General features: G+C 37.2%; 2 protein-coding genes across 3 annotated transcripts; both read left to right on the plus strand.

Annotated features, from left to right (window-relative positions):
- The first annotated feature begins 1,053 nt into the window (after nucleotides 1-1,053).
- LOC139152793 (TNF receptor-associated factor 2-like) lies at nucleotides 1,054-8,232 on the plus strand. The gene is made up of 7 exons (XM_070726131.1): nucleotides 1,054-1,257; nucleotides 1,907-1,982; nucleotides 2,275-2,376; nucleotides 3,073-3,237; nucleotides 3,964-4,038; nucleotides 4,572-4,658; nucleotides 5,096-8,232. The coding sequence occupies exons 1-7, from the start codon at nucleotides 1,106-1,108 to the stop codon at nucleotides 6,116-6,118; spliced, it is 1,680 nt and encodes a 559-aa protein (XP_070582232.1). The 5' UTR covers nucleotides 1,054-1,105; the 3' UTR covers nucleotides 6,119-8,232.
- Nucleotides 8,233-8,991: 759 nt separating this feature from the next.
- On the plus strand, nucleotides 8,992-15,420 carry LOC139152794 (TNF receptor-associated factor 3-like). 2 transcript variants are annotated; one of them, XR_011556707.1, is made up of 4 exons: nucleotides 8,992-9,085; nucleotides 11,305-11,603; nucleotides 12,671-14,155; nucleotides 15,009-15,420. XR_011556707.1 is itself a non-coding variant. In XM_070726132.1 (3 exons), the coding sequence occupies exons 2-3, from the start codon at nucleotides 11,322-11,324 to the stop codon at nucleotides 13,316-13,318; spliced, it is 930 nt and encodes a 309-aa protein (XP_070582233.1). In that variant the 5' UTR covers nucleotides 8,994-9,085; nucleotides 11,305-11,321; the 3' UTR covers nucleotides 13,319-15,420. The 2 variants fall into 2 exon arrangements, 1 of the variants encoding a protein (XP_070582233.1); XM_070726132.1 differs by having other exon boundaries at nucleotides 8,994-9,085; nucleotides 12,671-15,420.
- Nucleotides 15,421-17,155: the final 1,735 nt, after the last annotated feature.

Consider the following 17,155-nt stretch of genomic DNA (forward strand, 5'->3'; position numbering starts at 1 on the left):
ATGCCGGACAAAACGCTATATATATTTCAGAGCTGTGTTACCATTTCTATCCGAGTGGGCGTAATGCCAGTACTGCTGTTGGTAAGATTCGACCGTGGTTTTAGTCACGGTAAGTATGTATGTAATATTTTCGAGCTAGGTTTTACTATAGACAGTAGAGGGGGAAGCCTCTTCTACTGTGTATGGTGTTACTAGTATCAGGTAAAGGAAATCTCAGGTTATGGCGCTTGTACACGTTTTTGCACATTGTTCTATCAGTGCTTACATTCAGTATGACCATGGAACTCCTTTCCATGGTATGACAATGCCGGAGGGATGAAGGATGGGGTTACGTGACCATATCGATTCACACGTTGAAGCGATATTGCAATATGTTACTGCTACGCTACGTACAATCATGGAGGTAGTCTCTCCTTCTACCTCCATGCATGGAGGTAGTAGAGATGCTCCATGGTACCCCGCATGGTACAATAGACTCGCGCACTTATCTCCTTGACTGTTAGTACTACGATCCTGGTCTTTACGGTTAAACCATGGAGTTGTAGCTCCATGGGTAAAATGGAGGCGTGAAAACACAATTGAAATCGACATGTAATGCTATTATCAAGTGAATGCCTGCTAATAGGCCCTATGTGACGGTCACAGATTCGACGGCCATGATGGAACAATCGGCATGAAAACTTGCAGGTAACCATTCCATCGATTAATACGAAAAAGGTCACTTAACCTACATAGATTTCACTTGTAATATAGTTGTGGCTCTTAATTCGAAGTCGTTTTGTCTTCTCGGGTCTGAGTTCCGTCAAAAGTACCAGCGAATATTGCTTTCACAATGAGCTACCTCCATGTAACATATTTTAAAGGGACAAAGGTCAACAAATGGGGAATCACGTGATGACGTCATGCTATGTGGGTTTCCCAACACGCATCATACTCTATTCAGAGTGAGTCATCGACTGGAAATAACTAGAAATAGCAGAGAATACCTGGAAAAGCATTTAGTTTCCTTTCGATATGGTGTTACTTAAAAGGCTATCCTTGGTAGATATCTCTGCACATGCATTTGTCCGAATCATAATAATTGTAGAGGCGAACAGTCATACCTATGTCTTCAGGATATACGTGCAGTATCTTTGGCGGCCAGCCTCCTGAATTGAAATATGTATGTAACTTTTGTAGTCAGATTCTAAAAAATCCAATCCAGACTTTCTGCGGCCACCGTTATTGCAAGGAATGCTTGGAATTCTTTATTAATAGGTAAAGTGCGATATTTTCTGTCACTCCTCTGAGAATCTTGACAATAACGATATGTTTCGCATAACTTAAAAATAAATCAATGTCATGCTAACGTTTACAGACAAAAACCTACAACTTTTCGAAACGACTATAATAGTGCGGTGTACCGACGGGATTTAGGGTTTTGTACGTGCAAGAGTTAACTAAGCCTAACAAGTAACACCAGTCATAGGGAACGTTGTTTCGTTTTGAGTGACACTTACAATATTTCTCACCCTGTCTTTACTATAAGCCCTTTAAAATATCAAATGGGTAGGCCTCTTCTCAATGCAGATAACTATTTGCCCGTGTATCCGCTGATTTTTATCGAACATTTTACAACTTAGACTAGGCTTCTTGTATATCACAGATGCAGTTTTGAAGTTAACACGATTTGAACCAATTTAGGATAATTGGATCTTCATGTTTTTCAAATTTCGCGAAGGTGTTTCCTGCCCTATGGCTGAATGTTGCAATATTACAAATTACTCATAAAAACAAGTGTATAACGTAAACAGAAAAGAAGATGAGCTTACGTTTGCAGATGAAACCGACATTACTTCACCATCCAATTATCTCAAATTAGTTCCATTCGTGTTAGTTCTAATCGACCTATGTTTATCTTTTCCAGTAAAGGCGAATCTGGCGTGCTGTGCAAAGCTTGTAATGAAGAGGGAAATACCGATTCAATACTAAGCATAGATCAGGTGAGAGAAAGAGATAAGGGACAGGGGACTGAAATAGTGGTCCAAGGACTTCCCTTTTCGTTTGTTTTAGTATTTTAATTCGGTTAGACCTCCATACATTTCCTCGATATCAGCATTTACTTAAGTCTATGATTTATATTTTTTTTTTGTTCTTTGTTTCTGCATAGACACTAACTACTATCTATGGTTTTCGAGTTTTCAAAACTATCAGTGACTTCTCGAGAGAAAACAGTGAACAAGGGTCACACTGCTTGGGCGATGTGTTAAATAAGTATTTTGGTATATTTTACAGACGTACAGGGACAGAGCTATCCTCAGAGAACTGAATGGCTGCAGTGTTGAGTGTCCTAATGAAGATTGTGATTGGAAAGGCCTCTACAAGGAATACGACCAAGTAAGTAGAAACAGCGAGACAGACAATGTATCATTGTAAGGTTCGACGTATGTTGCAAGTAGTGGTAACGATTGAGGGAGAGTTGGAGGGGACTCAGGGAGGCAAGCCGAGTAGCTTTATCGCATTTAGAAGCAGCAAAAACAACCTCCAGTTTCCGTGTCTATTACATGTAATAGTTTAGTAACACGACTGCTCGTCACATGTCCAATCACGATTGTTGACACAGCAGCGCTCATGTGACTGGTAATTATCGGGGAAACGACAGTTGACTGGCTTCCGTGTGAGATTAATCATCATCGCTTTACCAGTAAAGGTAACATACTTCGAGATTAGATTCATAAATATCCTGGGAAATTTTACGATGATAAAAATGACAACACAACCACTGATTAAAGTTCTCATCAAATACTGAACACATCATCAGTTTCCCTGCCGAAACAATGACCGCGTTTTGAAGAGAAATAGTCTGAAATTTTTCAGCGTAGTCGGGAAAATAACAACGGTAGATAATTATTCTAAAATACACCAATACTAATGTGTACAAAAGTGGTGACAAATATGGGTGCGCAAATCGAATAGTTGGTGATTACTGATTGCGAATTAAACTTCCCAGAGAGCGAGGTACCTCGTGTTTGCATTTAATTAAAAAATAATATGCACAAACCAACTGACCGCCTTAAAACTCTTCTCTGATAGGAGCACGAAGCTGGCTGTCCATCGGCGAGGATCACCTGCATCAAATCAGGATGTGGAATAAGAATCAAGAGGGACAATTTGGCCGAACATTTGGCGAATGAATGCTCCATGAGAGTTGTCAGATGCCAGTATTGCGAAGCTGAGTTTCCGCACAAGGAATTACAGGTGAGCAAGGCACAGCAAATGTGAACTGATGATTACTTCAATAGTGTAGATGCACGTGTATTGCGTGCTGGCCGGTATGGGAAGTTCAAGTGCGTGAAAGGTAGTTTATGAATTCTGTTGGAAAGCCACAGAAGGGCAGTATACTTCCCTCTTCAAACCGCGCTGACTTCTCATTTCTAAATCAGGACTTATGAATTAACTTTTAATTTAATTGTCGCTACAATTAGCTCTCACCACATCCATTTTGATCATAATAACCTTCGTGTTATTTGGGAAAAGGACAACCCATGATCAATAACGAAGTTTAAATGTAATGTGGTCGTAGCATTATTTCAAGAAATATAATTTAATAAGTCCAGAATGTGGAAGAATGGGCGTTTTGAAGAAGTATTAACCTCGCAGTCAAAATGTAGAAGTGGAAATTTAAAGAAGTAATAAACATTTGAAGAACTTGAAGTTTGAAGTTCCTCTCAGCCGTCACACCTTTTATCTTGGTTGACCTAAAATCGGAACTCGTCAACTTCTTTAAATTTTTATAATACATTTTTTATTTTCCAAAACTGTTACAGTGTACAAATTGTTAAATATCTGTTAAAAATTATTGTATTCTGGCGATGTGACAATATGAAAATATGGTTTCTTTCTTGGAAAGTCGTTTTCAAAAAGAAATTGTCATTCAAAGAAAATAAGATGGGATAACTGAAAATAATCATTTTCTCATTTTAGGTCCATTACGATGATTGTACAGAATTCCCGGTCAAATGTCAATTTTGCGAGAAAGACAATATCGTGCGTGGAAAGGTAATTCACGTGACCAATCTTATTTTCTAATGACGCGAGGGAATAAGTTAAGAAATAAGTATATTTAGTGATGAACAGAAATTTCGGTTTTACTCTCAAAAACTGACGTCATCGTCACGGTCTGCGGATTTATGGTTGTCTTTTACTTTCAGTCGTTCAGGAAAGCAATAAAATCAGACGTTTGTTTTCGATTTGAAGGGCAATTTTCACGCATCACAAAATTGAATTGTTGGCATCTTATTTAACATAACCGAGCGATTGAACGTTTCCAGTCTCGTTACCAGGGTATACCCTGTCATAATATCCCTTGTTTTGTCAGTACTATTCAGTGTTTCAACTTCTAATTATTGTTGTTCATTATGTTAATAGAGCGTTTGTTTTCCATGTGGTAGAGAAATATTAATAAATCTGCTCAGTGGCATAGAATGAGATCAAATTTTCCTTAGTGAATGATTTGGAATATGAGCAAATGATTGCTTTAATGTGATTCAAGATTATTCCCATCATTTTAACATGATCTATTTTGTCCTTAGTTGGCGGCACATCTCGACACGGAGACCGGTGATTGCCCGAAGAAGCGTACAGTTTGCCCATTCAAACCAGTCGGCTGCCAAGAATTGGTAAGTAAAAGTCATGTTCCCATGTCTTAGTCGAAGCAACTACCAATCGCCACGCAATGTGTCTAAAAACCGCGAATTACACGAAAATGTTTATAATTGATGAATACAGTGATAGGGTGGCACGTAAAAGTGGAAGGCTTTATGCATTGCAAAGTTGAACGCACAAAATGTAAAGAAAGAAATTGACCTAATTCTAAGAAAACTGACTACACAAATATTTATCCTTTATTCTACAATATGTAACGAAGTTGACAAATAAATGAGCAGATAAATATTAAATAAAATAAATAAATGAAGATAAACTCAAAGGATTATGAATTAATTACAATGATTTTGGCATAAAATTCATAACAAGCGTAATATTTCGTGGTTCAGCTCTCTAACAGCTCAAAGATTTTAAATATGACGTTTGGATAACAATTTATTTTCCACTCTAGGTTGAGGAAGAAAAGAAAAATGAACACACGAAGCACTCGATGGGCGACCATTTACTGATGGTGATGAATACAATGATGACCTTGCTCGCTTCGGTTCAAACTACTAAAGTTGATAATGAAGTTGATGACGTCAAGAGAAAAGTCAACCACCACGATGAGAAGATTGAAGCACTAACCCGCGAGAACAAGAACCTTGAGAGCGACATACATGCATTGCAAGAAAAGGTGAAGAAAACTGCCGTCGTTGAAAATGGTCTCACCCTCAATGGTTTGAAGGGGTCTCTAGAAAAGTTTCAAGCGACTTTTGACTCTCTTGGCAACAAGCAAACTGTGCTACAGACCAAGTTGTCGACTTACGAAGGAATTGTTGCGGTGTTGAATAAGCAGATCGAGGATGATGAGGAAAGGATACGTGAACTTGAAAGAAGTAAGCGAGACGACAGCGAGAAACTGCAGGCTTTAGAATGCAAAATCAAGGCACAGGATAGAATCATAGCGGTGAAGGACGTAGCCCTCGCTGAAAAAGACATGAGGATACAATCCTTAGAAATGGCTTCGTATGATGGCGTGCTTCTCTGGAAAATTTCTGATTTCGCAAGAAAGCGACAAGAGGCTATCTCTGGTAGAACTGTCTCCATCTATTCTCCCTGTTTTTACACAAGTCGCCATGGTTACAAAATGTGCGCCCGTATCTATCTGAATGGCGACGGTATGGGCAAAGGTAACCATGTATCTCTCTTTTTCGTCGTCATGAAGGGACAATACGACGCTCTCCTGAGATGGCCCTTTCGCCAAAAGGTCACCCTGATGTGGTTAGATCAAAACAACAGAGAACACGTGATCGACGCTTTCCGACCAGATCCGACTTCATCTTCGTTCAGAAGGCCGACACAAGATATGAACATTGCCAGTGGCTGCCCCTTATTTATGCCGTTATCACAGGTGGAGAGTCCAAGACATGCGTACGTAAAAGACGATGTGGCATTTCTAAAGGTGGTTGTAGATACAAGTGACCTGGTTTAGCAAGAAATTTTCAATGACTCTACCAGAAGCCAAAATCTATTCTTTCATAGATTTGTGTCAGAACTGCTAAAGAATCATATTGCAGTATCTAAATTTTTCTTGTCAGAGGTTACATATCATCGGAATAAGTTGTTTGGCTGTAGAGTCACTGAAAGAATCTTGTTTTGCCGAAATGAGTACGTATTGTGTGGCTTTAACTAACTACTTGTGGTTAGCTACAGCGATCACAACATGTGTTCATGCACTTTTACAAAATCTTTCATCTGATATCATTTACATACACGCCTACTGAACGACCAGCAATATCGGAAGCATGGAATTTCATTGTTGTGAGAATGGGCATTCAAGTGACAAAATACAAAACAGCAAAGAGATAAGTGGATATCCTACAAATGGTTTCTACTTTATCTGTTCATTTTACCTCTTTTGCAGGTATGAAAAACATTCCCCTGAAAATCTACACGTATACATTTATTGTACAAGAGTATTTGCCGTGCAAACTATTATTGAAATATTCATTATCTCCTTCATCAACATTTCGGCAACAAATTTATCACTTCAAAAAACTTCCATGCATCGATGGCTGAAAATTATTTTTTCGAAAGTAATGACATTATTGTTACTTCAGTATTTATATTTTTCCAGTTGGACAAATTTTTAAGCTACAATTTTGAATTTTTTCAATAATTCTCTCTTTTTTAATGTTAGGAAAGATTATGCTACTGCAAACTGGTTTAAGTTATAAGTACTCAGAGTTCTCGTTCTTGGGCAAAGAAGCACCTAATAATTTATTTTACTTTATTTATTTATACATTTATTTTTGGTGTATATATTAAGTTTAAATTTGGCTAGGAAAATGTAAAAAAATTTGGTATCTCTCGTCTCTGTTCAACGATTGCTGTCGGCTGACTGATTGTTTTAATCTCTCTGATTCCTACGTTAGTACCGAATATAACATAATGACTTTACAAATCAGAAATTTCAATGACATTAATTTAACCGCGAGACAGACAAATCTTTTCTGTAGAAGAGGTTCATTAGTGCTGGTTTTCATTGAATTCCATTCAGAACGAAATTCAATGATCAGAAAACTCAACGATGGTCATTTTACATACGCCATTCCTTTAAAAAGTCCTACAATACGTAGCTATATACCGTTATAATAGTGCATTTCATATTGAATACGGTAGGTTTTATTCCTGTTTTGTTATTTTTAAAAGAAGATGTAAAGAAAAGATGTAAAGAAACATTAATGACATATATATGTGATGTATACTTTTTCACTAATCTAGAGCAATTACTTTGTCACTATGACTTTATAAGAAAAAATAGCTTTTGGTTATCAACTGTGTTCTGAAAAAGGCGAAGAAAAAGAAACAGACAGACAAACAAACAAAAACATAAATATAAGGAGTACGATAACGTGTAACCCTTCGGTGAGTTTTGTGCGATCATGTCGTGAGAAAAGTGTTTGCATCTTATATTCATACACAAAATACAGACAAATAATGTAACATTCTCCAAACGTCTACGCGTGCGGTTTTCATATCTGAAACTTTCATTCTGCTAAAGATGTTATAAAATTATAGGTGAGCCCATATCAGAATACCCGTGTCTAATTCAAAAGAGAACATATTTCATTTCATTTGCATTGAAAAACGCAAACTACCACAAAAATCACACAATAAACACATAGACTGGTAGAGTGAATAATATTCCACGACCCGACACAATATGCGAAGTGCATAATTTAAATCTTGTTGAGGATGAAATTTATTTTTTTACTTGTTTGCACTTTCGTTTCCACACAGATTGAAAAAGACAATATTTTTACCAGTAAATATATATATATATATACCTTTTGAATGTTTTTGTCCGCTGCTAATACTAGTAGTTATAAACAGCAGAGAAATAGGCGAACCATGCATATTTGTGTGTCATTAAATTTATCTCAGGGTGAATATTCTTAAAGTGCAATAAGTTATCTTCAATCAAAGTGTGTTTGTGTACATTTTGAAACCAGAAGCGATACTGAAAAGATATCGCTACTATTATGTAAAATTTGGCCATTGGCCATCGGTACTGAAATAAAGCTACCTATCCTTCTGCCTGTATCAACCAAGTAGCGACTCAGTGTGTCATTAAACAGCTACAGCAGCGAGTAAACATCATTCTGAAAGCCAGCAGTAGTCATGCATATAATGTATTACATCGCTATGAAAATCTTCGAGGCATGGTTATTTACCGGTTTTCAAGACTACCAATATGTGCACTGCTGTCAGAGGGGGTTTTACAAGCTCGCCAATTTCGCATTCATTGGAAATTACAACGAATGTAAAAGTGAAAGTACGACAGTAGACCAGGTAATAATGTGACGCCTTTGTCATACGTATTTACTCGAATGAAAAGCCCTCTGTTCTGCGCAGCCGCTAGCCGACTCATCAGCGCATGACCTACAGATTATGTTTGTAACCCTAGTCAAGTCGGCAGTTGCTATGATATCGCGGGGAACAGCACTGAAAACGGCAAATTTGCTAATGTTCTTATGTTTTCTCCATGTCTAAAAGAAACAGCAGCAAAAGGACTGAATAACAATGATCGGGGACAGAGAGAGTCCCTGCGCAAACTATAACGCCTGTGTTATTGCATAAAGGACGTCCAACCGGCCTCACCATTTACTTAATTTTTTTCAAGTTGAAAATGGTGGCAATAGGAAAATTAATATTGTGTTTTATAAGTCGGATAAACCAATGTTAAAAGAAATAAAAAGCAAAACCGGTAAACGAGTTAAACTAGGATACTCGGAACATCTTCAGTAGAGAGATAAATTTAGTGTTGTGCTAACCGGGAAATCCCAGTCTATTTATAGCACAGACTTTTGGTTTCTGGCATCCCTTTGATGGTCACAGCCCGGCCTCACAGAAGGCACGGAAGTTATACCGCGTTCTTTCCAACACCAATCATGAGGTGAGTAATGATTTATTGAAGGCTATCAAAATATGGAACACACGAATGTAAAATAGTGATGGTTATTCTGTAAGTGTCAAAAAGAAATGACACACACAGCGCTTTGCTTGCTAGCGGCCTCGTCGAACGGCAAACATCATGGCGTCAGTGAGTTGATCCGCGGGCTAATACACACATCGGTTTTGCATTTGATAAATTATAGTGAAATTATGAAACATTCTCTTTCAGTACCATATGCTATTCAAATTCGAAATTGAATGATAATTTTAAACTGTCTCAAAGGTGTCGGGATCTAAAGACGAGATTTTCACCGGGCAACCTTTTGAGACAGTCCTCCTAACACATTTAATTCGCCTTTGCGAACAGTGAGTCTACACTGTTCGCACCAAATATGTTGGATGGGGTTTTTTGATATATTGAGACATGTATTACAAAACTACAAGGAACTATAGGCTCGGCAGAATTTTGCATGGAAACATGGCGGTCAGCCGCGAGCCTGCATTCACGTTATTACAAAGAAGTTCAGTGGATATTGACTGATAGCAATTGTTCACTTTGACCTTGGTTTACGGTTACACAATTGACAGCTTCCCCTCTAATGCATATGGCTGCACATCTATGCATATTCTTTGTCCCAAACAATGAAGCAGTAAGCAGGTATTCAGAAAGCACTCCGTGATGACACAGAAACATTTGACCCCTTTTTGAAATCCTCGTGTATGACCTTTCCAAGTGACGCCACTGAAGTGAACGTTCCTTTCGCCACTGTTAGGCCGGCGAACATTGGTCAAGTTTTTTTTGCGAATGCAACAGCCGTCAAACCACTCTCGCAACGTTGAAGTCATGATGACCTAGCCTATACCTTAGAAGTACATTTTTTCAGAAAAATTTCAAGGGTTGTTATCAGAAATGTCAATGGATACAGATACAAAATTTGAAATATAATACTGAAGAGCTATTTATGACCGAAGTAAACATTTTGACAACGATTTTAGTTGTTTTTGTTGTAAAGGAAAACTTGTCTATATTTTTTGTTTGCGAAAAATACAAATTCATGCTATATATTATACTTGAAGAAGTGTATTACTAGTAGTATGGAGGGACAGCTTACATTTTACTGCAACATCTAAAATAGTCTTAGAAAAGAAAGAAAACGCCGGAATTAAAATAGTTCAGAAGGTGAGTTACTCATTAAAGGCACTCAAATTGAATCTAGAAAAAATAGCGCCAAACGGTAGTTCATAAAACGAGGTTTACTTTTACTGTAATAAAACAAGATTTCACAGACAGCAAACTCCCTTGTAAAAATATACTAGAAGGCTCGCGACCCCAACTCCTGGGAAACATACAATTATTCAATAACCATAATTCAATCTAATGGTTCAGATTCACTTATGTGCGGGCGCACTGAGACAAATTTCATGTTGGAATTGAATGCGAAGGTGCGCCCGCCCACGACAGAAATATTGCGTTTCTCTCACTCACAAGTTGTAGTCACGTAGAGCAATATAGAGACTAACGCAATGTACACCATCACCGTGAAATAAACAAACTGTTCTTTATTTAAGCAAAAGTTTCAATACCGGATCAATTAGTCTTATTCGTTCACAAAAAGAGCTGAGGAAAACACTCAAAATGAGGTGGTGACACTGGTGACATGACTATATCAAATGTAATAAAGAGCCGAAGTATCAACCTACTTTTATGCGCAGGAGGTTTTGGTACTGATATTATTGTGTCATTCTGTACCTTGTACAGGAAGTCACTCCCTATATATGTTTGAAAATGTTAATATTTAACTAAATTTATCAACGTGAGACAGTGTTTCTGCACAACTAGACTGAATTGTCTTTACGTGATAGCTGTGATTTTGTTTTCTGATAACTATAGGGCATGTAAGATCCCGATGACAGTTTTTTTTTCATATCACGTTTCTCATGAATGTATGAGCTCCTACGTGGCTGATCAGAGAGAGTTCCCTTTGTTGATTGCCAAATTAAAATGTCCTTCTAGATATTTACCAGCCAATATATAATTGAAAACTTCACCAGCCAATATAAATATTAACAGCCAATATAACTTTACCAGCCAATATAAAAAAAAAACTTCCTAAAGGTGATTTTTGCGTCGTATTTAAGGAATGCTGGGAACAGCAGACCGATTCAGTTTTATTACATTTTGTAAGTGTTGATTTTCCAGTAAGGCACGATTTATTTCAGATAACTGAATTATTGCCATGGAGAACACTATAGAAATCTGCCGCTCGGAATTACTGAAAATATTCGAAGACCTTGGACAAGGTGACCGTGAGAAGGCAAAACACCTCATGAGGGCGATGAGAATACCATGGGGCTCTTTAGAGCGATTGAGTTCTTCCAGTGACTTCGCCAATATATTTATGAATCATTCAGACTCCGTTGATGTGTGCAAGGAAAGAGTCAAATTTATTCTGAACAAAATTCCAAGGCGAGACATAACACTTCAGAATGCTGATTTCTTCACAAAGACACATATACAGGTGAGCATTTATGTGCTTACGTGTCAGCTCTCACATATTTATTTATACATGTATGCATGTTTGCATATGTGCATACACATACATACATACATACATACATACATACATACATACATACATACATACATACATACATACATACATACATACATACATACATACGTACGTACATACGTACATACATACATACATACATACATACATACATACATACATAATATATAATATATATAATATATATATTTAATATACATATTAAATATATTAAATTATATATTTTATATTATATAAACGATGTTATATATATATATATATATATATATATATATATATTATATATATATATATTTAATATCGTTTATCATTGTTTTCTCAAGGTTTCTCTCACAAAGGGAATGTCTCCCACTGCTTGAAAATTTAGCGGGACTTATATACAAATCAAAGCAAATCAAAATAATTTCATGGTGGACGGTTAGCAAATTAAGGTCAAAATATTGATCAAATATCAAATAAAAGACATTTCTGTTTCCTTATTCTTTGAATCAAGTGAATGTTGAATAAATGAGAAGCATACACAAATATTCATTTCAGTTAAAACACGGTTTTTTATATTAGGTGGTAAACTCTAGTTCAATATAGTTTTTCCGCTTTATCATGCCTTTCTGCTGATAGGAAGCCTGTATCACTATGCTGCAGCTGCAGATAGTGGATTACATGAACTGTGTGATGTTGCATCATAGACAGTAACCATGAAGTGGAATTCTACACTCTGTGTAAATCATAATCACAAACCTCATTGTAGAAAGGCGACATATCATGTGTTTGCGATTATTTGAAGGGGAATTCGCCTAATCGTGCGTCCCTGAGAAAGCAGTGGTTTTTACATTTATACCTTTCATGTGCATCTATAAGTGTATGCATTTTTCTATATCTACCCATATGTCAGTCTGTATGTATGTATGTATCTGTCTGCGTAAACTATGCTTTTATCTATGTATCTGCTCATATGAACAAAATATTTGTATTTTGTGCATACTCAATTTACTATGTATAATTCTCCCGTTCAGAAAAGCGAAGATAAGAAACAAAAATGTGTACCGGATGAACGCGATTCATCACCGTGTTACTCTGGGAGTTGCGATCAGACAATTCAACGACTAAGTCGACAGGTTAAGGAACTAGAAACGAAAATCGACAGTTTGACATCGGCCTCAAACTCACCCTCTGATCGAGTTCACAACTTTCAAAGCAGATCAACATTAGAGGAGGTACAAAGTGGCGAGTGGCAAAACTCAAAAGTTGACAACAATTACAAAGTGACAAGCTCACTACAGGAACTGAAACAGAGGCAATCAATATTTGAGACAACGATATCAACCTACAGGGAGATGGTGGATCTTCTCAAAAACCAGGTTAACTGCTATTCCACGACAATGAACAATTTACAATTAGAACGACTTCACGATAAAGAGCGCCTAGACTCCATGGAACGCAAGCTCAAACACTTGGAGAATGTCACCGCCCTCAACGACGTGTCCTTAGCAGAACAACGTCACAGCATAAGTTTGCTTGAATCCGTTTCTTACGATGGTGTCCTGTTATGGAAGATTACTGACTTTTCGAAAAGACGAGAAGATGCTAACAATGACAGATTATTGTCAATTTATTCTCCTTTTTTTTTCTGTGTATTTCTTTTCAAGTCGTCATGGATATAAAATGTGTGCCCGCATTTATCTGAATGGTGATGGAATGGGAAAATTTACCCACATCTCGTTATTCTTTGTCGTCATGAAGGGCCCATACGACGCCATTTTGAAATGGCCTTTCCCTTACAAAGTTACGATGACGTTGATTGACCAAGGGAGCAAGCATCGCACTGATGTGAAATACAGCTTTCGACCAGACCCTAGGTCATGTTCCTTCCAGAGGCCGACCTCTGACATGAATATCGCCGTCGGTTGTCCTTTATTTATGCCGTTATCTCAGCTTTGGGACCAGAGCCGTGAGTACATCAAAGACGATGTCGTTTTCGTGAAAGTCACTGTAGATACTTGTACTAGCGCAATGAAGAATTTTATCATGTTTCGAATTTTTGGTTTTGTTCCGAGATCTGCACCGCAAAACGAAGAGGCTGTAAATGAGGAAAATTTAAAAATTATTACGTATCCTTATTAAAACTGACAGTTGAGACAGTCTTCAAAATGTACCAATGTAGGAAACTCACATAGTTTGAAACACGTATAGAGTATAAGCAGGTCTGAGGAAGCAGCCTCGTGGGGAGACGAAATCGTCTAATACTATAGAAGACTATTTTATTACTAAACTTATAATAGACAGTGGCTAATACAGTGAAGCATAACACTATGGTGAGAGACAGTATAATAACGGTGTGGAATGCAGTGAAGTGATTCTGTTGAAGGTACAAATTTTTCTGATCTTGGAAGGCGAGGTTTCCCCTTAATAAGGCAATTTCGGCTAAGAAAATCAGTGAGTCATGAATTAGGTACATGATAGATTTAACAGATTATCTTAACAGATGGAATCTCTGGTTGGTTGAATAGGGCTCGAAATTAACTTTTTTCCCTGATACTCCCATTGGGTTACCATTTTCTGAAGTTGGTAGCCCAGTGACAAGTTCTGGTAGCCCATGCATGAATGAAGAGTTTTTTTGTAAAGGATATTTTTATTTATATCTGGACAATGACAGATTTATTTTGTATGATTCTATCCTGGAAGTGATTTTTTTAGTCATTTGACATCAATACCTGCAGATCATAGCCTTAGGAGAACGGTATAGCATGTGTAGTGGACAACGGTGACGTCTCAAAAATTGACGACCTATTCATACATACGCAGTACTTATACGCAAGGTTTGGTGTTCGCCAAGACAACGACTTTTCACTCAGCACGTGTAAACATAACATGGCTAAAATAGATTGGCTATGAATTTCAGGAGGACAACTTGGTACAGTCATGTTCTTAATACTTTCGTGGCAATTTTGGCCACATTTCTCCACCATAGTACACTATCATGGGATGATCTCCTACACTTCGGAAAGCGTGATTTGTGGATGGCTCAACAGCTTTTTCTTTGCAGTGTGATAATTATGTGTTTAATTGTGATTGATATATTGTGATTAAATAACTTTGAAAATGAATTTTCATTGACCATCATTTCCCGAGCCTGTCATCCACGTACATCAGTTCACATAATGATATTTTAGCTTGGTTGACTGTATGAGCATCCGTCATCTCACAGCGATCAACATCATGTCGCTCACTAAGTAATTTCATGTCCCAGGCTTTGGTAGTCCGTGTGGGCTACCATTTCACGGGTTTTGGTAGCCCCAGGGAAACGTTGGTAGTCTGTGGACGCGGGATTACCGCTAATTTCGAGCCCTGTAGAATGAACAGTGATAGGAAGCGGTGCCTCAAAGCTGAAATCTTAGAAGGAATGCTATCAGAGTATATATAGAAAGAAAATATATTGAATAGTGACTGGACGTAATACAAGAATATATTTCCTGGCAGAAAGTCCACGGTCCTTATCTGAGTGGTTAGGTGGCAGTGAAATGGGCAAGACTCAGACAAGATATTCACTTTAATTTGAAGTATAAAGTATTTTTTTTAGAGACAGGATATCACTTAGTATTCTGTTATGACCGTCTTGAAATTGTGACCTTTATTCATGGATAACGTCATTGTCGACTGAAACTTTACTAGATAACACTTGTCAAATAACACTTGTCAAATATCAAACATATTGTACAGAAGCTTAAGTTACCTTTTGAATTAAAACTTAACGTTTTCAAATGAATCATTTTTTATGTTGCATATATGATCGACCATTTTTAATTTTTATATTGTGTACAAGTAATCGTACGTCATCGTTCTTTTTGAGAAAAAGTTTATACTGTTCCGTCAAACCTTACATATTCATAAATTATGTATATTTTACCAAGGCGAACTGTTTGCGCTGCCGATACGAAGCCGGTCACATACACCCTAACAGAAGAAATGGTACAGAGAATTCGTCTAAGTAGAGAAGGTTAAAAGTTGTGAACCGACAGGTTATGTTGCTGTATGATGGAAAGTACTGTTTTGCCTGTGTTTTAATGTGAACAGATTGGAACACTTCTGTAAAATGTACAATACAATAGACACTGACATTAGCAACTGTCTGTGATTACGTATGATAAAGTATAGAAGCTAGTGAGAAAGACATGATGGGGTTGAAATTGATAAATAGGTGAAATAATTATGATGGACAAATGTTTACTATAGATTTTCAATCTTAATATCTCCTTACTTTTTATACAGCGTATTGTATTAATAGCTGCAATACTATGATACGCTTTACAATAAAGAAAAATAATATTCAAAACAAAGCGTAAAAGTCAATTGCAATAATACTATGCAATAAACACACTTACATGTATACGGTTAAGAATAAACTAACATGGAAAAGGTGACTTTTAGTTTAAAACTTCCATTGAGCAAGCTACTTGGACATACGATTGAGAAGCATTTAAGAGACGGGAAGCACAACGTTAACCCGATAGAGATCTGTCACAGTAGCAAAGTTGAAATGTGTTTCCAATAGGTTGATGTACATTGACACAACAGTAGTGACAGCAAAAGTTTATGTGAACGGTCACAAGTCTGAATAATTAATTACTGCGAAGGAGGGCGCTCTTTTGGTACCCCTCAAACTGCCAAAGGTACACAACACCTTCCTGCTTTTAATTATGGGACGTTGCTTTATTAAAATCCCTGGTCGGAAACGTCACGAAACGTCGCTAAACGTGTGTACTAGCTCGTGTTGTCATTTCATTTGCAGCCTTTTCGTTACTAGTGCCATTTACAGTTGCAAATTTCACGGTCTTTCACGGGTGCAAACTGGGTAGATGACATGGCAATCTGCTAAACATCAATCGATTTCTATGCAGTATCTTTATACTTTCAACCTAGAGGCATGGCATAATAATAATGTCGTTTTGCCATGACGTGCTAACGTATACTATACAAAAGGGGAATACTCATGCTATTTTTGGCAAATAATCGCAGCCTTATTGACATTGGTTGATAAATAAACAGCTGACTCAGAGAAGCATCGATGCAATATCACTGGGGATATCTTCTTCCACCCTCCTCGATTTACTGATTGAACTAACAAATATTGTACTCAGTTGGACTCTACTGATTTTTCAGAAAAACAATTGCATGAATAATGAAACTGAACATCAAATCATAGATCTGATCAGACCTGCACCTATAATAAGATTTCTCTCGTTCAAGACAACGTAAACAATTTTCCACAGCGTTTTCATAAATGCAATGGAGAGCATTTCTGTGATCGCTGAGTTTGCCAAAGAATGAAATGTGGTCTTTTTACTTATCACATTGCATATGTCTTACTTCCTATAGGTCATGATGCAGGTAGGGCAAAGGTATATTGAGCAATAAACAGTAGAGGGGACCCCCTCTACTGTCTATGATTGAGCTAGGTGTTCAGTGCATCATGCACAAGTTCACATATTGACACTTACTAT

This window comes from Ptychodera flava, chromosome 16 (genome assembly GCF_041260155.1).
Source record: "Ptychodera flava strain L36383 chromosome 16, AS_Pfla_20210202, whole genome shotgun sequence".
Taxonomy (NCBI): Eukaryota; Metazoa; Hemichordata; class Enteropneusta; family Ptychoderidae; genus Ptychodera; species Ptychodera flava.

Coding starts and splice junctions, on each gene's coding strand:
- LOC139152793 (XM_070726131.1), top strand. CDS start 1,106: ATGTCTTCAGGATATACGTGCAGTATCTTTGGCGGCCAGCCTCCTGAA. Junction 3,238..3,963: donor TTCCGCACAAGGAATTACAG/GTGAGCAAGGCA, acceptor TTCTCATTTTAG/GTCCATTACGATGATTGTAC. Junction 4,659..5,095: donor CAGTCGGCTGCCAAGAATTG/GTAAGTAAAAGT, acceptor TTTCCACTCTAG/GTTGAGGAAGAAAAGAAAAA.
- LOC139152794 (XM_070726132.1), top strand. CDS start 11,322: ATGGAGAACACTATAGAAATCTGCCGCTCGGAATTACTGAAAATATTC. Junction 11,604..12,670: donor TCACAAAGACACATATACAG/GTGAGCATTTAT, acceptor TCTCCCGTTCAG/AAAAGCGAAGATAAGAAACA.